General features: G+C 39.7%; 1 protein-coding gene across 1 annotated transcript; it reads left to right on the top strand.

The window, feature by feature from the left end:
* The first annotated feature begins 236 nt into the window (after positions 1 to 236).
* On the top strand, positions 237 to 13,620 carry xirp2b (xin actin binding repeat containing 2b). Its single transcript, XM_053328727.1, has 8 exons — positions 237 to 287; positions 983 to 1,108; positions 2,160 to 2,246; positions 2,422 to 2,476; positions 2,573 to 2,661; positions 2,954 to 9,943; positions 9,974 to 12,449; positions 13,529 to 13,620. Exons 1-8 carry the CDS (start codon positions 237 to 239, stop codon positions 13,618 to 13,620), a joined length of 9,966 nt encoding a protein of 3,321 aa, XP_053184702.1.
* Positions 13,621 to 21,662: the final 8,042 nt, after the last annotated feature.

Genomic DNA, 21,662 nt, shown 5'->3' with positions numbered 1-21,662 from the left:
TGACATAAGCAGCGTTTTCATTGCATGTGTTTACAACACTAAGTATTATGCACTACCTCTAAATAATTAGATGACACCCACTTCTTTTGAATGAATAAATAGTTATTGGCTCTTGTGTGCCATAGCTGCTGGCAGCGCAAGTTTAACCAGGGCAGGACTTCCTGAAAGATTTAAACCAGAGGAACCGGATTCACTCTGTGGACTCAGAGGTCATCCCACTGACCAACTGCGAGGCCATGTATCAAGCAGCTGTCTCCAAGCAAGCAGACAACACCGTCTACAGCGGGGTACTTAAGTTTGTGCATGAACATGTATTATTTCAACAACAGAATGTAACTACTGCTCCTGCAACTTTTCATGCCCATTATTTGCACTCATTCTATTGGTTTGGTTTGTTTGCATTCATGTATGTTGTTTATAGTATCCAGTTGCTGCAGAGCATTTAGAGCTACACACTAACTGTACTGCACTGAGCTGGTATTGTCGCCATTATTGTTGGTGTTGTCATGCAGTATTAGTGGAGGTGATGACAGTTTTGCAGCTGGGAAAAGAGGGGGGTCAGCAGTCTTGCATATGCAGTACAAATAGAGGGGAATGTATAAATAGAGGGGACACATGAGACTACTGTCACTGGGCGGATTTTAGAGGAAGGTTGTAGAAAACTTAAAATGCTGTTGGCTTTGCTTTGCAAGAACTCTCAGAGTGTGTGTGTGTGTGTGTGTGTGTGTGTGTGTGTGTGTGTGTGTGTGTGTGTGTGTGTACATGTGTGTGTGCACGTGTGTGTGTGTGTGTGTAACTGTGTGTGTAACTGTGTGTATGTGTATGTGTATGTGTGTATGTGTGTATGTGTGTATCTGTATCAAACCGAACACAGCATTATAGCTGCTGCACACACACATGACAGAATAGCCCTATTAAGCTTCAGTTTGATTTCAGGTCATGTAGAAGTGGAGGCAGCTAATGATATTTCCTGCTTCATTAGGTTATGGAGGAGTCGGAGGTCTGTTCCCTGCCTGGGGGACTTGCCAGTGTGAGGAAACAATTTGAGACCCAGGAAACTGCAACATCACATGTAACCCAGTTCCATTTTCATCACAGAACTGTGCAGGTACACGTATGAGAACACAGTTTAAGCAATCATCAGACTCATGCTACAAGCATGAAAGAGGCTTTGATGCCAGTGGTCAAATGAGGGTAATATTTCTATAGACCTCAACTGGTTTCTGATTGCACCTGTCCTTTTAACTTTCTATCCGCATCACCGCATGGGGAATTTTATTACTGCTTATTGCACCAATACCAGAGAAAATTGTGTGGGTTTAAGTTCCAGATATAACTTGACATTTTTAACAGCTCTCATGAAAGTCTGCAGGGCACTTTCATCATACTTATGTTGTAGCCCCATTCACTGGATAGAAATTTAACAGAGCAAACAGAGAAAATAATTTCTTTCTTCTTATTTTGCTTTAAGGTACAGTGTGACGGAACTGTGATAAGTCAATTCAAACTGCAGTGAGCAGCCTCTTCCAGCATAATTTCTGTATGGTATTCAGTTATGTAGTATGACACTTTGGCTGGTGGAGTAAATTGGTGTGGAGTAAACTCATATTTGTGTGTATGATAAGGGCCATAGCCACAGATGTGAGCCACAAGTGTTAACATTGTGCCATTTTGGGTAAATGAAGGTGACAATCGTGAGAGAAGTGTACTAAAATCCAAAAATTGTGGTCCTAGATTGCACTGTGATACATCTCACTGATGTTCCTGTGGCCAACATATTCCTGAGTGACTTTTTTTTTGTTTAAATACAGTTTGTGGGGGCGGGGCAAGTAAAATGACAGAAGAAGAAATGACTTTACTGCATTTTCAAAACATCAACACAACAGTAGATGGGTGACGCAAGCTGATGACATTCCTATGCTTTTTTTTATATACTTTTTTCTCTTTATGTAGTAGTGCTATAATCCACAACATATTCTTGGTATAATCTGACATACTTAAAAGTGACACATATTGTGACCAAGATTTTATTAGACCCATCTTGCAAAGTGTGACATGTAATAAACTTTAAAGGCACTTCAAGAAAGTTTTCTTTGTGTATGTGTGCGTGTTTATGTGTGTGTGAGTGAGTTTGACAATCGTTGTCTTCATCTTCACAGGAAACCTCAAATTCAGAGGTGACAGTTTCAAGCAGCAGGCAGGTCGTCCCAGGCAGTCAGCAGTTAAACTTCAACCAAGACATGATGGTACTGAAAAATTGCGTGACTAATTACAATCACTTTGTGTAGTTGATGTTGATAGTTTTGGCTGAGAGTATTATATTGAATTAAAAAATATGGTAATGTCGATGACTGGTTCAAATTTTGTGCTTTTTTTTTCTTCATTCATTTCTTCTCACCATTTCTCATTTTGTACACATAGATGTCATACAGTGACAATAACTTGGAATCCAGTCATGAAAACCATCAGGATGAAGGTGAGACATTGTTCAGATATTTCTGTTTCTGCCATATGCACTGTCACTGCCATCACGATTTAAGACCTGCCTTTATATTTTTGTGCTGACTTTCAGAAGAGGAGTTTCCTAGGTATACCACAAAAGAACTGAGGGATCGCTTTGAAAGAACAATAGAAGAGGCTGCTGCACAAAAACCAGTTAAGGTAATTGTTTGCACTGCTCTTGAGTTATGGCACAATATTATACATATAAAAGAAAATAACATTTAATTTAGAGAATTTAACTGTAACTTTTTAAATATAGAATATAATCATCCACTCATTTTGGTGTCTACAAGGAGTGTAATAAAAAAGACAATTAAACTTGAACTGGCAGGTGTTCTGCTACTTAAGATTATTCATATTTTATGATCTAATTTTAGCACTTTAGTGAGAGTGTGAGCATAATTGTTTTATAGTTATTTACCCACAAATATAATTTTTGTTCTTTAATAAGATTGGACGTGACATCAATCGATCTAAGTGGTGCTCAAATGTGACACAAAACAACACAGTGACTAATGAGGTGTATGAAGCATCAACCACTGAAGCTTCAGAGGACACAATGGCCACAGTGATGGATTATGAGGATTTTCCACCCCCGCCGGCTGAGGATTCAGACTATCTGCCACCGCCACCTCCAGATTTACTAGAAATGCCATCAGAAAGTCAAAATATGCCTGAGTACCATTACTCACCTGAGCCTGCAGAACCAGAAAACTCCTCCAAATACCCAGTCAACAAAGAGGCTTACTTCAAACAGAAGAGAGTGAATGAGCTGAAACGTCTCTACAAGCACATTCATCCTGAGGTCCGTAAAAATATTGAAAAAGAGTACTTCAATGACTACAATGAGACTGAGAACAACCAGCTAGAGAGCCAAGAGTACATGTATGAGGATGGTGATGGTAGTCCCGATGATATGAATGATGAGGAATATGAGGAATGGGAAGAGATCCTCCCCGGGGATGTACAGGCGATGCGCTGGATGTTTGAAAATAAGCCACTGGACACCATCAAAAATGAAACTCCCGATGAAGACGAAGACAACAAGAAAATAACTGAGCAGGAAATAATTCTTGGAAAAGATGTTAGACGCACAGCTTGGATGTTTGAGACAAAGCCAATGGATAAAATGGGTTCCAAAAATACCAACTCAACAGAGTATAAAAACAAATTCAACAAATTTGACAAAGGCGATGTCCGTGCTGCAGCATGGTTGTTTGAAACCCAAACGATGGACACTCTAAACAAAATGCATAAAGAGGAGGATCTGACAAAAGAGGTTGTTTTCACAGAAGAGGATGGAAATGCTACCATTTACATGATTGACAATAAGTGCATGGAAAGTCTTGGGCACACTGAGACAATTGATGAGAGTCACCTGTTGAGTCTAAGGTCAGTGTTAGAGGAAATTAATGGTGAGGTGAAAATTGTAACAAGCACATTTGACACCCAATTTAAATGCATCATCATGGGACAAGCCAGTCAGATGCTGGAGATTAAGTCTGTGCGAAAAATTGAAACTGAATTTGAGAACTCTATTGCTTCACGTTGGCTTTTCGATACCCAACCTCTTGACATGACAAACCAGGAACCTGCCTCTTTGAAACTTGTGTGTAGTCTCTCCATGGAGGACAGCAACAAGGGAGACTGGGGCAGGTGGTTGTTTGAGATAAAGACATTAAATTCTCTAAATGAGTGGGAATGTTCAACAACAGAGACACAAGAGGTAGTTGGAGCTGATGTGCGCAAACACTGTTTAACATTTGAAACTCAGCCAATGGATTCTCTGAAGGACGATTCCAATGCCAGATCTCAGTCTATTGAAGAAATTATTGGGGGCAATGTTAGATCGGCCAGACACTTTTTCGAAAGCAGTCCTCAAACAGAGAGGAAGATTGGCCCTGAGGTTGGAAAACTTAAAAAAACAATATTAAATGAAGAAATGAAAGGGGACGTGAGACATCAGAAGTGGCGCTTTGAAAGTCAACCTTTAGAGCACATAAGAGAGGAGAAGAAAGAAGTTATTCGTACAGTGAATGTTGAGGATGACCTAACACAAGATGATGGAACAAGCTGCAGAGCAGATGTTAGGAAGAACTGCTGGGTATTTGAGACCCAGCCAATGGATACTTTAAAAGATGATTCAAATACTCGTCCCTTGACAAAAGAAGATATTATTGCAGGAAACGTGAGATCAGCGAAACATTATTTTGAAACGATTCCAGCAGATGAATTGAAGGAGCTTGCAGAGGTGGGCAAACTGAAAAAAACAGCAGCCCTTGATGAGGAGAGAGGTGATGTCAGACATCAGAAATGGCGATTTGAAAGCCAACCACTGGAACAGATTAGAGAAGAAAAGAAGGAAGTCATCCGAACAATCGACCTGGAAGAAATTGACAAAGTGGACGTGTTAAACTACAAGTACTTGTTTGAGAGCACAGATTTAAACAGAATGGATGAATCTCAGAAAATTCTCATAGAGGGTGTAACATCTGGTTCTGTGCAGTCAAATAAAAACCTGTTTGAGACGACTCCACTGTATGCCATGCAAGACAGCTCAGGCCACTTCCATAAGGTGAAAATGATGCGCCGTGAAGAGGTTGTCAAAGGAGATGTAACAACATATAAATGGATGTTTGAAACACGACCAATCGACCAGTTTGATGAAAGCATTAATAATTATCAGATTATTAAGGGCATATCCAAACAAGAAATAGAATCTGGCGATGTTAAAACTGCAAAGTGGTTATTTGAAACACAGCCTCTTGACGGTATTAAGTACTTCAGCAATATTGAAGATGAGGAAATCTTAAGTACAAATATTGATGATGTCGTGAAGGGTGATGTCAAAACCTGCAAGTGGCTATTTGAGACAAAACCGATGGATGTCTTATATGAAAGAGTTGACTTAAAAGGTGAAAACGAATCTGAAGAAATACTTAAGGGAGACGTCAAAACATGCACATGGCTTTTTGAGACACAAGCACTTGATACTATCCATGATGAGACAGAGACCATTTTGACATGCACTGCAAATCAAGAGGACATTAGAGGAAAAGATGTAAGAATGGCTTGTTTTCTATTTGAGACTGAGAAACTTGAGGACCTCACAGATGTAGAGGCAGGCTCTTTTAAGCGTGTCACAGAGATAGACTTTGCATCTGGAGATGTGTCAAGGATGAAGTACATTTTTGAAAACCAAACATCTGACATCATGACTTCTACATCTGAAGAAGTAATGCAAACACTCAAGAGAGTTCAGACAGAGGACATTCAAAAAGGAAATGTGGTTAACTGCAAATGGCTCTTTGAAAACCAATCCATAGACACAATACGTGATAGCCAAGAGGAATCAATGAGCAGCCATACAGTGAATGACATACAAGGAGGTGATGTCGATAAGGGCCGCTTTATGTTTGAGACCTTCTCCTTAGATCAAATCAAGGAGGTATCCTCTGAGACAGACACAGAGCTGATGAAAATGCAAAAGATTGTCCGCGATGAGGATGAGAAGGGTGACGTGAGAAATTACGCAATGATGTTTGAAACTCAGCCCCTTTACGCCATTCAGGACAAAGAGGGCCATTACCACGAGGTCACCACTGTCACAAGTGAAGAAGTCACACGTGGAGATGTAGTTGGAACCCGGTGGCTGTTTGAAACCAAACCCCTTGATGCTATCAGGGACACAGATGAGGTTTATATAATCAAATCTGTTACACAGGAGGACATGCAAAAAGGAGATGTCACCTCTGCCAAGTGGAAATTTGAGACACAGCCTCTTGATAAGATTGCTGATGAAGATAAGGCTTTAATAAAGACTGTGGATGACATTCAAGGGGGCAATGTTAGAGTGAATAAACATCGTTTTGAGTCTGATGCCCTATCACAGGAATCTGTTAGAACTGTTAATGTCAGTGAAATACAAAAAGGTGATGTCACGACTGCCAAATGGAGATTTGAAACCCAGTCTATTGATAAAATAAGAAGCATGAGCTCTGAAAATCTAATTGAAACAGTTAAACAAGAGGAGGTTGCAAAGGGAGATGTTAAACATTCAGTCTGGCTCTTTGAGAAAAATCCTCTTGACCACATCAAAGAGGTAGATGAGGCTGAGGATACAACCGTCAATCAGGAGGAAATTCCCAAAGCGGATGTAAAGACAACAACGTGGCTCTTTGAAACAACACCATTTGATGATTTTAACGAGACAAACATTGAGAAGACTGAAATCCTGGGCAAGAGTGTCAGGGGAACGCTTGAGGAACTTTATAGTCAGAAAATGGTGAACTCAAAGGGAATACTCATTGAAACTGACGAAATTGGAGATGTTAGGATGGCAAAATACCAGCTAATGAATCAACAGGCTCCGCAGATTCAACGAGAGGAAGTGATCACGGGAGATCTGCACTCTATTATGATGAACTTGCTGAACACACAGGAAAGAAAGGAGAGGCAGGTAGTCATAGATTCAGAAGAGAAGGGTAATATCAGTTCAACAGTGCAGCAGCTTTTCAACCAAGAGAGAGACAGCAGTATTGAAAGGGAGGAAATATTACGAGGTGACATTCAGGAAGCTTTAAACAACCTTTTCAACAAGGACGGGTCAGCAAAACATGGAATACTTATCCAGGAGGATGAGAAAGGAGATGTACAGATGACACTATATTCCCTACTGAATAAACAAGAGAGTGTTAGTGTTGAAAAAGAGGACATTGTAAGAGGGGATGTAAGGAGCGCTCTTCAAAGGCTGTCCACCACAGACAAGCTGGATCCAACAGTGAAGATAATGGTAGATGACACTGAAAAAGGAAATGTCAACTTTTACTCCACTTGCATTGAATCTGGGGCTTTGGATTATCTTAAACAGCTACATGTAGAACCTGATGAGACTTTACCTGACAACGATGAAAAAGAGACAATTGTTGGAGGTGACATAAAGGGCACAAAACTCATCCTCAGTCGTAATCAAACACAAATTGAGAGAACAGTGGAAGATGTTGTACCAGGCGACGTTCACAACACAGTGAAAGCTTTTATGTCCGAACCAACAATCTCATTAGAAAACCTCCAAAAGGAGGAGATAATCAAAGGTGATTTAAGAGCCACCTTGAATTCGTTGTCTGAGTCAGTGAATCAGACAGTTATTGTGGAGAAAGAGGAGGTGGTGAAAGGCAACATACCAAAAGCTCTGCAGTGCCTGGAGAGGGCTCAGAAGAGATACAAGGTGGAGAAGCCAGATATTGTACCAGGAAATATCAAAGGGGCTTTGATATCTCTCGAGAAATCAGCATCTTCCAAAGTTGAAGCTGTTGTTGAGGATTTAGTTTCTGGAGATGTTAAGGCCACACTGAAATCTCTGGAGCTGGCAAAGAAAACAGTGAGGGAAGTTGAAAAGGAGGAAATTGTGAGGGGTGATATTCACACAGCAATGCAAAATCTACACGATGCCTCCAGTGAAAGATGGAAGTGTCAACAGGAAATGGATGTTCAGGGTGATGTCAGAGGAACAATTCAGCTCTTACTGGAGCCTTCAACCTCTCCAAAAATGCAAAGGAGCGAAAGCCTTGAAGATGTAAAGGGTGATGTCAAGATGTCAATTAAGTCCTTATATGAGACACAAGAGCAAACCCAGCTGGAGAAAGAAGAAGTGATTAAGGGTGATGTTAAAGGTACTATTAAATCGCTGCTGGAAACAGCACAGCGAGAAACTCCCAAAGTCAAACATGGAGCATACAGAAGAGTCAAAGTGAAGCAGAGGCCTCCAGTTAAAAACCTAAATGTTGATGCACAGAGAAACATACAAAAGATAAAAACCGCTACTTCAGTTGAAACATCAAAAGAAAATCACTCTCTCTCTAATGAAACAGAAATTGTTCAAACCAAGTCATGTTCTGTGGAGCAGTGTACACAGCAATCAAAAACCGTGGTGGAGCACAAAACTATCACCCAAAACCATGGCATCAAAACATTAAAGACAGAGTTCCGTAATCTAAAATGTAGTCCAAAGGGAATGATAAAAGCAGAGAAAACCAAAGTGAAAACTGGTGTTTACGTCCTAAAACCAGAAGTGCCGGAACCTGACCTGCCTCTCCCACCTCCACCTCCACCAGTGGTAGACATCGATCTTCTTCCTCCTCCTCCTCCCACTCCTCCTCCTCCTCCTCCTGTTGACTCTGACATTGATCATCTTCCTCCCCCACCACCACCACCACTCACTAGTGAACAGGACTTCCTCCCACCACCTCCATCTCAACAAGAACTGGAGAGCATGCCAACACAGCCAATTCATCCTTCACCAGCAAAAGCAAAAAAGATGACGGTGAAAAAAGTGAAAGCTCCTGTTTTACACCCAGTCCCGAAGCTGGAGCCCAAAGTGGAATTCAGCAAAACACAACAGGTGACTTCTGAGACAGTGTTAGAAATGAGCCAAAACCAATCAAAAACAACAATGCACACATCAAAAGCCATTTCATGTGAAATCCCTCCACCGCCTGAATCACCACGACCGCTGAACAAAGTTTACATCTCTCCTGTTAAATTCACTCCTCCACCTTCCCCTCCTCCTTTCATGAGAGGAAAAATGAGTAAATTCAACACACCATTAATAAAAGCTGAAGGAAAGTTCCGGATGCAGAAAGAGGACAACACACCCCCAACCACTCCAACTCCCACGTATATACATGACTCAGTTACCGCTGCCCTTGAAATGCTTTCTACCAAAGATGCAGAGCAGCAAAATAACAACACATTTGAAATCACACAGGCCAAAGCTGAAAATACAGCCTTGAATGCTCATTCAGACTCCCTTTCATGTGATTTATCCAAGCAGGTTGTAGTCTCAAATACCACCCAAAGCAATGTCAGTGCTAGTCATGAGAGATTCCTCACAGATTCTACCATTATATCTTCTGCCAAGCAGCAAATGGTTTCTAATGAGACTTCTAAGGTTGTCTCTGTTCAAAATACATCATCTGTCTCAACTGTTAAACAACAGATGCATACAACTACACAGAAAATAGTGTCTGTTTCATCTGAACAGTCTGCTCAGTCTGTCATAACAGACAAAGTCCAGACCTCAATCACTGATGTTGCTGCTGATAGAAAGACAGATTTAAAGAATCAGAAAACAAAGAAATCCACCATAACAGAGGATAAAAAGGAAGATGAAATGCTCATGTGCTCTGAGAAAAGTCCTGTTCAAATAGTAAAAACTGAAACAACTGTCACTACTCAGGAGAATTTAAATTCTGAGAAATCACAATCTGAGAACAAGAGGACAAAAGATGTTACGGCAACAGAATTACCCAATGCAATTACCTGCAATCAGCCCTCCAAGAAAGAAAATGTCACCTTAGACAAAAATGTAAAAACGTCCAAATCACCACAGCGTGATGACAAAACAAATACTGATCATTCTCCTACCGAGAGCCAAGAGAAAGTTTCCAATCAGCCCATGCAAACAGAAAAGGCAGTTGCCAGCACAAACGGAAAAACAGGCAAATCAAACCAAAAGGGGAAAAAGAACAATAAGCAAGAAAAGCAAGTGGATATAAAAATGTCTGATGAGAGCAAGAAGCAGGTGGAAGTGAAAGGAGCTACTGAGGTGAAAGTGATCAGTGAATCTAAAGAAGAAAAGACAGAGGTAAAGCAGGGGATGAAGAAAGTTACTCCTACTCCTATTGCTGCTACTCCGAGTGTTAGCGACAGCCAGCCAGAAACTCCAACTCCAACTCCAACAAAAAAGAAAAAGAGATCCAAAAAGTCCAAAGGAGGTGCACGAGCAGGTCAAAGTAAAGATATTTCCACCGAATCCAAGATAAACGTTATTGAAACCAAGACAGCAACGTCTGAAAAATCTCATCAAACTCAGGAAACACTTTCCGTCACCCAAACTCACAAAATTGTAAAAGAGGAGCACATTCAAGTCAAAAAAGAAGTCATTACCAAAGAAAGCAAATATGATCAAAATTCCCAGGAACAAAAAGCAGTTCAAAAGCATCTGAAGGGATCTCAAAAGAAGAAAGGGGTGACAGTAATTCAGCAGAGCGCAGAGGAACCTCCAGAAGAAAGTAGGGATGTCCCAGTGACAGTGGCAGGCGAGGAATCTCAGAGGCAACAGGTCCAAGACTTAATCTCTCATAGCACAGAGATACAGACAAATTCAGAAAAGAATGATTCACAATCGGTGAAGACTCTGCTCAATACACTTACCGATTGCCTTGTGTGCCCAGAAAGTAAATGTGAATTGAAAAATGGCACTCAGAAAAATGAAGAAACTCTTTTGCATGAGGAGAAACTTGAAGAGACAAAAGTGATTAATCTAAAAGATAATGAGATGATCGAGAAGCATGAATGTGAGGCAGTTTCTGAAAAATCTGTGTCTGGCAGAGCAACACCAAGAATATCCAAAATCAGTATTGGTTCTACAAAAATAGAGAAGACCACACATGAAAGAAAGAAAGAAGAAATGAGTCAGTTCAAGTCTATTGACTTGCGGGCTCCCTCACCGTCACTGAGGATGCGTTCTCCCTCGCCGACTTTTATCACCATTGAGTCCACACGAAGAACTGACTCCCCACAGAGAGTTACTCCATCACCTACCCTGCTCCACAGGCCACCTACGCCCCCCACACCGCCACCACGCAAATGTGACACACCGACATCACGCCTCAATAGAATCACACCCTCTCCCACATTTGACAGAGCAGAAAATTTAGCTCGGCTTAAGGACACAACAGCAAAGCTCTCGCGGGGCGTCACCCCACCGCCACTCCTTCCTCCACAACAAATCTCAGAGAAGAAATCAGAGATAGTGGAATCACCTGCATCATTCCACCGGCAAATCAAAATTGAGTCGCAGGTTGTTGAGGCTTTTAGCACTTCTTCTAGTACAACAAAAAACAGTTCATCAGTGGAGGTTCAGCAGGTTGATTCAAATTCAGCAAATGTAGAAAAAGATTCAGCGAATATTTCAGAGGATTTAAATGCAAATGAAACACAATGTAAGTCTGAGACCAATATGCTGTTGTGTCAAAATGTCCCAGAAGTTATTGAAGACTCAGATACTTCAGACCTATCATCTGCATCTGTGAAAGAAAAGAGAGAGTTTTTTGAAGAGTGTCCTAAGGCTGAAATTAATAAGACCCATATGCGAAAGGAGCCCATTGTTATCCCTGAACGATTGGGCCCAGACATGGAGGACTTTGAAGAAGAAAATAAGAACAAAGAGAAGGAAGAGCTTCCCAGGGCAGACTTGTCTAGTCTTGTAAACAAATTTGAGTCTGCAGTAGAGAAAATATCCATCAGGAAAGAGCTTATCCCACTCGCAGAGCAGCTTCAAAATGACATTGAAAGCACAGATAGTGACAAAGAGAATTCAGACATCCTGGGACAGGAAATGCCAATTTTTGACATTGAGGCTATTAAAACAGTTTTTGAACTGGGTGAGCAAAGTTCCTCATTCAGAGAGGAGAAAAAGGATCAGGAGGAGGCAGTGTCAAGCCTGAGTGAAACAACAGTAGACACTTCAAAGCAGGAAAGTCCTCAAGAGACAAAGAAAGACTCACGGCAGGGCACCCCCCTACCTCCGCAGAAAAATGAGGTAGAAACTTTGCCAGCATTCACTGAAACCAAATCAATCACAGAACATTTCTCAGATGTTGATGAATTTGGCAACAAGGTCACTGGCACAAGGACAGCTGTCACCAAGCACTCCGAGAGTGTTTCAACCCAACAAGTTCCTTTTTCCTACGCTGATGCAGTCAAAAGAAAAGCTGCACCTGTGAAGCAAACAGAGACCTATGAGGATGATGCTACTGAGAACTTGCTGAGGAATTTCCACAAAACGTGGACAGAGAGTGAGACGGTTTTCAAGAGTCTTGGCTACACTGTTTCCGAGGAGACAACATCACAAATTGTGTCACATCAGACGAAGATTGTCTCTGGTAAAGAATTATGCAGCATGAAACGACAGAAATGAATGGCATGAACTACAGAATGCACGGATGGGATATTTTGCTTGTGCTGTGTTCCTAATTACAGCATTGCATGGATTGTGTGGACTTTTCTGTAAAACTTGAAATGTTAGTCAGTCCAAAAGTAAAATTAAGTCTTTAGCACAAGCACAATTTGAAAGTTCACTCTTTAACTTGGGAACAGTCATTTGACAAAATAATCCTCACTCATGGTTAAGCTTTTTCTGTAGCTTTCAACTGCATCTCATGGTCTTCATCAGTGAATGGAGTTTGCTCAGTAGTTATAGGGTTATTCAAGAATCAATCTCAAAATCACAAATTTGCCTCACAGGGCTTTACAATCTGTACTTCTTTTATACTTAGACCCTCAATTTGGAAAAGGATTTGTCTCTTTCTTGTACATTGTTTGTTATAAGGAGACTAATCCGTTTAATGGACCGGTTTGTAGAATTTAGGGGGATATTGGCAGGAATGGAATACAATATTCATAAGAGGTATTGTGTGTTTGTGTAGATTGTAGGTTCTCCTACACCCTTGGAGGAGGAGGGGGTGAGAAGAGCAATATTCAGTTGGTTGCAATCTGCAACCTCACCATTAGATGCCACTAAATCCTACACACCTGTCCTTTAATTAGTTTAATTGGCCATGATAAGAACTTTAGCCGCAGTCAGTTTTCAAGAGGTTGTCCATTAGCTGACCAGCATAAAGCCAGCAAACTGTGCCCTTCCAACAGGACAATTACAGTATATACTGGTTGAGAGCCTCCATTAAACCACATAACAGTTTATGCATGCATGTGTGTTAGTAGAATAAATCCAGAGGAAATATAAAATGAACCATTCTGCTCTCCTGAACATTGTAACAAATACATGTTTAAAAGTGTAAAAGAAATCAATTAATTGCTTTGTAATAAAAAGATTAACCATTATAAAAAACAGACAGAGAAGCTGTGGCTGTTTGTTGCATTGCTAGGCAGCTCAGAGGAAATTCTATTCATATGGGATGAATGAAAAAAATCTAACAATTTGCATTTTATTTACTTCAAACAGACTCGAGTTCCGAAGTCAGAGCTCTGCACAGTATGTCGGAGGAGAGCTTATCCGATGGATACTCTGATAGTGGACAAAAAAAAATACCATAAATCCTGCTTCTGCTGTGAGCACTGCAGAAGTAAATTAAGGTAAATATGGCATTAATTCAAATTTGAATATTTGAATATTGCAATACTAATTAATAAGGGCCTTTTCATCTTCATAGTATAAAAAAGTATAAGCGATATCATGATTTTGATGTGGTGTAGCTTTCAGTGAAATATTAATCTTTTCTTTTGTAGCGTGGGAAATTACGTCTCTCTCCATGGACATTTCTACTGTCTACACCATTACAAACAACTCCTCAAGTCCAAAGGGAACTACAATAATGGACTTGGGCAGAAACCTCCCGCAGGAAGTGGTGGACCCATCCCCTCAGATGAAAAACTTGAATGGAGATATTCCATGAGCAGCCTAAGTTCAGTAGACAGGGACAAAACACACAGCGGTGAAAACGAAATGACAAAAACATTTGATGAGAACAAATCACACAGCAACAAAATATCTGTAGTTTGGCCTCCACAGGCTGATTCCCCAAAGAAAGCCTTTAAAATTGAAGAAGACATTCAACTAACTAAACCACAGTGGCCTCCCCTAGACAATTCCCCCCAGTCACCCAAACACCAACACAGAAAGGCTGTTCCAAGAAGTGTCCTTTGAAATAAACTGTATAGTTTAGGCAAACAAAGAGGAAGCACAAAAGAATAAATGATGTAGAAAAATACTAGCAAAGAAGTGTCCTGTGCTGTAGGTACAATATTAAGGAACTGTTTGATTGAAAGTGAGCAGTTAAGTGATTTAAAAGGGAACATGAAAAGTATATGGAAGGAAACTGTGTATATACTTGTAAATGGTGTGTGAGTGGAAAAGCAGATTGTAATAGTAAGTACTAGAGGGACAGATGCAGACAAAAGGTGGAAAGGGAACGTAGATGTGAAATGATGGGCCTTGAACTAATACTCTTCTCCCATAGGAAGTTTTTCATTTATTGCATGTTATTTTTTTTATTTCCCCTCATGTTCAGCAGTGACACTGATGTACCAATTAATATTTGAAACAACAAGATTGTATCAAATTTGACATGAAAAAAAAATCAGTTTTAAAAAATCCCACTACCCTTAAAGATAGGACAGTTAAACCATCCATGAATTGTATTTTGGAAATATGATTCAGTTGTTTCTTTTTCACTCCTTTTGTTTTACTAAATATTGGTTTATATAATTGATTCTCTTTTTTTGCTATACGCTTAATGGAAATACTTTCTGTCAGTGGACTCTGCTGTTGTAATATTTTATCAGGGCTTTTTTTTTTCAACATACAAACATTTTTGCCTTTTTTAGCACCTGGTGTGCAGACTACTAAAAAGGAAGTTGGAAGGATTTTATTTATGATATTTCAAAGTATATAATATAAACAAGTGAATTGGTAATAATCATGTTTGTTTTGGACATTTGTATCCTATTTTGAACAACAAATATTTTGCAATGAAGATTTTATTTTCTAGATTAGACAGTTATATCTTTGTATAAGAAGATTCCTGATTCTGTCATGCTATCAGGCTGGTTCTCTTATTGCTGCTCCAAGGGCAATAAAATATTGAATTTAAATGTTTCATGTATGCTTTTAAATGTCTATTGCTAACTTTAGCACAGATATAGTGCAGCATCAATGTACTGTATGTGAAATTTAAATCTGTGACTGCATTTACAAAGTTCATCCACATCAAAACACAAAGAGGACATACTGTTGCAGAGCTTGTCAGACATCTATCTGGTAGAAGCAGCCTGCAGGAGACAGGAGCAGGTCAGCAGATCCCTTTCATACCACCAGTATAATCTCCTTTAGAAGCTATCCCTACCCTGAAGGGGATTTTGAAGCTCAAACCGCAGGTGTGCCTACAGTAGACTTGGAAACCATTTTTAACACAGGGAAAACTGGAAACTGACTATTAACGAAAGGCAGACGGGAGACAGGTTGAACACTTGGAGTGTGACACATGAGCACATGTCTTCAATGAATTTTACAGCCAGGCTAAAATAGGCTTATGACCAAATGTGGTTACTCATCCTCTTACAGCTCCTCACTGGGGTGCCTGCAAGCTTAGCATACACTTTGCCACTGACTTTGAGCACTTATAAAACAAGACAAGACAATAGATATGTTGTATATAGACAGATTATAGATAAAGTAATATTTAGAATAGGGACACTCTTTGTGCAGCTGTGAGATATAAACACATTATGTTTTGTATAAAGAAAAATTGCACCATCCACATACACACAGGACCAATATAAACTTAATACATTTTTTTAAAAGATGTTTTCCTATCTTCTAATTCTTTGTTCCACACAAGCCTTTCAACACATGCATACATTGAATGAGTGTGTCACAAATCTATATAAAGAAATATAGATAGATATTTCTACTAGCTTTAAGAGGCCCAACATTCTTTAAAATAGACTTTAATATAAACCAAACAATAGAAAACCTCGTTTGCTATTTAGCTATTATGTCTTTGGATGCCGTATCCTGGACATGAAAGCAAAACATGTTGTTTGATGTCAAACTGTTTGCAGTTTGCAGACGAACAGCATCACACAACACACCCACATGGTTTAAGCATGAACACTGAGAGGGTTAGGGTAAGAATATTAAGGGAGGGGTGTGTCGTGTAAAGAAGTAGGTGTGTCGTGTAGTCTGCCAGACTGCAGATGGACCCATCTCACTTCTCGCAGGAGTTGGAAATTCTCTCACAGCGTCAATCTAGCTTGCTACTACTGTCTGTCTGTGCAGTCCTCACTTTCTTCCACTGAGCGGATTGGTACGGCATCTATCGGATTACACTCTGATTGGTCGATTTTGGCTCGTCAGGCGGTGCGTCAGCCCAGTTGCACTAGCATCATGTTATCCCCCTCCTCAGTCGAATAACAGTGCTGTAGGATGCTGGAGGAGGCAGCAGCGTATCATCAGGACCACAAGTCTGACTTGGATGCAGAGGTGCTGAGTGAGGTAGGCACAACAAGGATGCTGTTTTTATCCGACAAACGGCTTGGAGAGGAGGTTGAGCTTCACTTGTGCTGCAGAATCCAAAATGATAGGGTGGCTCTACTTTTTTTTGTAATTTCAGCAATGTTGCAGGATTCGCCCATCCGCAGATAGTAGTCTGTCCTTTTTAATTTCTGTGCGTTTAGCCGCAGGTTTCGGGGATTAGTGTGGCGCTTTGATCTCTCTATAAATCCGTCCCGGTTATGCCCGTCTGTGCATTAAGTGATGCAGCCACTTTGGCTCTATCCCCACTGAGCACACACTGACATCTGTCCTATTTGATGAGGGCTGTCACCTCTGCACTTACAGTGAGAAATGCGTAGGTTGTCCAGGACGTTGGGAGGAGCTGGTGGGCAAGTTAAAACTGAAGCCTATCAAACTTTAAACAGATGTATGTATTCATGCCATCCCCATCATAGCCTAAGCTATTAGGCTTATGAAGAATACTTAAGAGACATACATAATACTGTAAGAATGGTCATTGGGATCCTTCTGTTTATTGGCACCAGCATGTAAAATTATTTTCTCCTCTTTTTCAATAAGCCTATAAAAGTGTTCCTCAATGAGTCAGACTTTTATATTCAGTCTCAATATTAACCTACAACGTAAAATATTGCTCTGAGGTTGTTGTTTTTTTACATGTCAGCATCTCAAAAAATCTGTACTTGTGTTTCGGGTAGTCTGATGTTTTAGTAGTCATAGAAACTGAACTCACGAAATGTTCAAGTTCAAGTTCAAATTATTATTTTATTATTATCGCAAGTTCTGTACTCTGCATGTATTTCTCATATCACAAAACATATGGTGAAAATCATGTGTATGTCTGTTAATGTTCAAAGTCAAGAGTGAGTAAGCTCTTCTGAGAGTCTGTTTCTTTTTGCTGCCATCGCCAGGACATTTAGATCATTATCTGGATCAAATGCTAATCCTCTTTCTCATTGAGCCACACGATGGTTTCCATTACATGTCCATCTGCCCATACAGTAAGAAAGGTTCTGTGCCAGACTGCCTGTGTGTCTAAAAGCATATCTTTGCTTATTTGTTAGCTGTTGGACTTGTACTTATACTATAACTCTGTATGTGCCTTTGCCCTGCTTACTGTGACTGCTCTCACTAATCACATTTCTGCAAGGTGTAATTAGTCTAGGGAGTCCAAAGCCATAATCCCCAGTTTAAGTGTGTTGTGTCTTTGCTTAATCAGTGTTGCTTCCCTTGTCTATTTGTTTATTTGTTCATTTATTTGTTAGGATTCCCATTAGCTGTTCCCTGAAGCACAGCTGAGGCCTGTACTATGAAGCTGGATTAACATACCCAGGATATACGTATCTCCGTTACCTGGGTTGACTTACCCAGACATTCACAATCCTGATAAGCGGTACTACAAAGCTGGTTATCAACTCAGTAATTGAACCTAGGGTTTTCCGAACGTGATCACTCCGCGCTCACTTAAAAGGGTGGTGTTTGCAGCGTCTGACCAATCGCAAACATGGAGAAACCCTGCAGAGCAGCCTACTTTACCATGGAGGAGCAGACAATTATTCTTCAAAAATATGAAGAATTCAAACACATCATCCAGGCCAAAAGCAACACTGTTACCGCAGCAAAAGCCAGGAAGGAATGCTGGCAGGAAATTGACGACTCTGTTAATGCGTAAATTCGTGAGATTATACAATATTAATTTATCAATCACTTTATTACGGCACAGACGTTTTGGGCAGAGCGTTTCCTCTGTGCCCTTCCTTTTGTTTATATTTTCCATTGAGTTCTTTTGAGGCTCAGCACCCTCCGTGTGAGCATGTCTTGTGTTGGAATATTAATTCTTCACCATGACAGCACGAGTAGTTGTGAGTTCCATAAATTCATGTTTCTGCAGTTATGCCATGTGTGACTATTATTATTAACCTCATTATTTCAGATGCAACCCTAGTACAGCTAAACAGACTTCGGAATAAGTTAAGAATTAGAAGTATAAAAACGTACTTCAAAACAGTCAGTGACAAGGCTTTATTTCTTGCCCTCTTCAACAATGAGGGTTGCCCCTTGATGGAGGGTGTAGGGGGGAGGGGTGACATCAGACCCCGGTGGAGGTAGCAGCACTCACAGCATCTCATTTGTTCAGAGAGTCCATGTTAAAACACTGGGTTGCTTATAAAACACAATTATCCAATATACCATTTACTGTGGGGGTAAGTAGCCTAGGCTAACATGCATTTTCTCTACAGTTGACATCTGCGTTTAAAGAAATATGTCTTTTCCTTGGGGAGTGAAAAAACCAGCTTGTTGGTTGCGTATGTTAATGACTCTAAATTGTGTTTTAATTGATTGTACTGAATTTTTACTGTACTGTAATTTTGGATTGTAAAATGTTCAATGTTGAGAGTAGAAGCACAGCAATCAGCCTGTCTTCAAGATTGAGATGGAATCGATGCTAGTTATGTTAGTGCCATACGGACACTTGAGAGCATGGTCCGCCACCTGGTTCTGTACTAGCCGAAGTTTATTTATATCTGTTTTTGTGACATCCGCCCACATTATCTGGTGGTAATCAAGCTGCAAAAGAATAAGAGTACTTAATAGTTGTTTAGATAAATCAGGTGTATTTTCTGCATCACCTTACTATAGCTTTCTATTCCGATAGCAACAGTGTTGATGTGTTTTGACCAGGACAATTTGTCGTCAAAGATGATGCCCAATGGTTTGGTTTACTTTGTTTGCTTCATGGGTGTTTTAATAATACAGATTTTAAGCTCTGGTTCTCACCTTGGAGAATAAACTGAACCAATTACTGTGCTTTTTGTTTTGGATATGTTAAGTAAAATTTTATGTTCAAGGATCACTTTTGGATAATATCTAGCTCCCTGTTTAAGATGGAAGTCAGATCAGCAGGCTTTTTTGCTGATGCACGTATTGTAGTGTCCTTGTTAAGCAGGTGTACAATCAGCACTTATTTAGATGTTGTTAGTGTTTCATATTGAGCTTTTGATTAAAGAAACTATTTTTAAGTTCTGTGAGAAGCAAGTGAAGGAGAAAAGCTCTAATTTTGACTTCTAGATCTGATAGAATAATGGACACCATTGCTTTCATTTTTAAAGTGCTATTCTGGAATATAAATCTTATACGTGAAATGTAACTTCAGCTTGTGTTATGAAATATATGTTTAAAAAAATCTATTCTCTTCAGTTTTTAATCATATTGCATTCGGTCCATTCATGGCTGTAATGGCTATTGTATCAAGTAAAGATAATAGCACCGTATTTACTTGTCCATAACCGCCAGGACAAAGACTTGTTAATAATAGGTTTGCACATACACATATTCTTTTCTTGCTGTATGTCTGCCAGCTCTTTATCTTTTCTAAAAGCACAGCTTGACACATTGTTGACTAAGAAATGTATAACATATAATTTCTGAATGGTAGTAATCCAGAAGGTATGACAACTTTTTCTAAATTGTCACATTAAATAATTGGAGCAGAGATCCATTGCAAACAATGGTTATAATTCTCTTATTCCACACTGAAACCGATTTAAAGCACTTTTTTTTTTGTGTTTGTGTTGGCTGTAAAGAGCACAATAGTTACTCAGGGGGAAAGTCTTTCAACATGTCAAGTTAGGGCAGCTGCCAATACTACTGTAAGTACTGATCCAACACTAGTGCTCTGTCTTTCCTAAATTTAAAATCTGTACATCTCACTTGGTGAAACTTATTGGAAATCATTTTTATGCAAGGTAACACAAGGCCAGGATTTTCTGTTCCACTAAAAACTGAGTGAGCAGCCAATCAAACTGACAGAATGTAACTGATAGTGGAAGCACTGACAAAGACACTGTAATGTGGTCGGATCCGCATAATAAAGTCAGTATAAGGCATACATGATTGGTACAGCCCTATAGGGGGAACTAGCTCTGCTGTTGATGAACATGTTGACTCTAAAGATAGTAGAACTTGCTATATTGTTATATGCAAATGTTGTACATGGAATGGAAATGGAAAATTAAAACTGTTCCACATCCTTCAACTACATATTCAAATCCCAATATGTGGTGTCTCTTCATTTTACGAAGCATACTTGACAAAACAGAACAATACAGACAAGTTGAACTCGAAAGCTGAGAGAAAATGCCTAAAAAGCCAAAACAACTGAAAATACCTTTGTGGCAGCAAAGGACCTTTAACTAGAAGCATTTATCTTTGAGACAGCAGTCTTGTAGTGGAGAGCTGATTTACTCTGTGTATGCTGAGCATTGTGTAGAAATGGATACATTTTGTTGTGCATGTTAAAATTGTTTGCAAATTGTGTTCATTTTTCTAGTGTGAACATGCTACAGTATATATAATGTGAAGACAGAATTAGAATTCCCTTGTAAACTGAGATGCAGGTCTTAATTTATCATTAGCTTGAGCAGGGAGAAGGGATTGTGATTTCTGCTTATACATACATACATACATACATAGATACATATTTGCATAAGGGTTCAGCCTTCTGTCTGAACTTTGGCTCACTTGAACCTCACACTTTAAACTCAGCATAAATTTAATAAATGACATACATGGTTAAGTACAGTTAGTTGTGTGTGTGTGTGTGTGTGTGTGTGTGTGTGTGTGTGTGTGTGTGTGTGTGTGTGTGTGTTTGTGTGGTGGAGGTGGAGATTCTGTATATTCTCCTGCTTTTATGACCTGCACATACATTACAGCATTCTCCTGCTGTTCATTGTCTAAATAAGTTCACTGGGCCTCTGGAGCAGCCTCCCTGGTGAAGTGTGTTTCCTCCCATTCAGTGCTTATGAGAATTCAGTCTGGAACATCACAATTGGAAATGCAATTATTTATATGTTTAGCTGATTTCATTTAGTCTTTAACAGCCTTTGCCTTGAGGTTCCAGTGCTATGTAGTTAGTTAAACTGAATTGGATAAATAGGAAAAGTTACTCTTAAAATTATTTGAAGTTATGCTGCTGTTTAAAATAAGCAGAGTGAAGTTTTGGCTATATATAATATTGGTAACTTTGTTGTACCCACATTTATTGATACAATATCTAATATTGCCC

The sequence above is a fragment of the Scomber japonicus genome, chromosome 11, assembly GCF_027409825.1.
Source record: "Scomber japonicus isolate fScoJap1 chromosome 11, fScoJap1.pri, whole genome shotgun sequence".
Lineage (NCBI taxonomy): Eukaryota > Metazoa > Chordata > Actinopteri > Scombriformes > Scombridae > Scomber > Scomber japonicus.
The sequence above is the reverse complement of the archived record's forward strand: the minus strand, read 5'-3'. Positions and strand labels throughout refer to the sequence as shown.

What these genes read in the sequence shown, in the direction of transcription:
- xirp2b (XM_053328727.1), top strand. Translation starts at nt 237, where the DNA reads ATGTATCAAGCAGCTGTCTCCAAGCAAGCAGACAACACCGTCTACAGC. An exon ending in ACAACACCGTCTACAGCGGG is followed by an intron (nt 288 to 982) that starts GTACTTAAGTTT and finishes CTGCTTCATTAG; the next exon opens with GTTATGGAGGAGTCGGAGGT. An exon ending in CTACCGAGAGCCAAGAGAAA is followed by an intron (nt 9,944 to 9,973) that starts GTTTCCAATCAG and finishes CAAACAGAAAAG; the next exon opens with GCAGTTGCCAGCACAAACGG.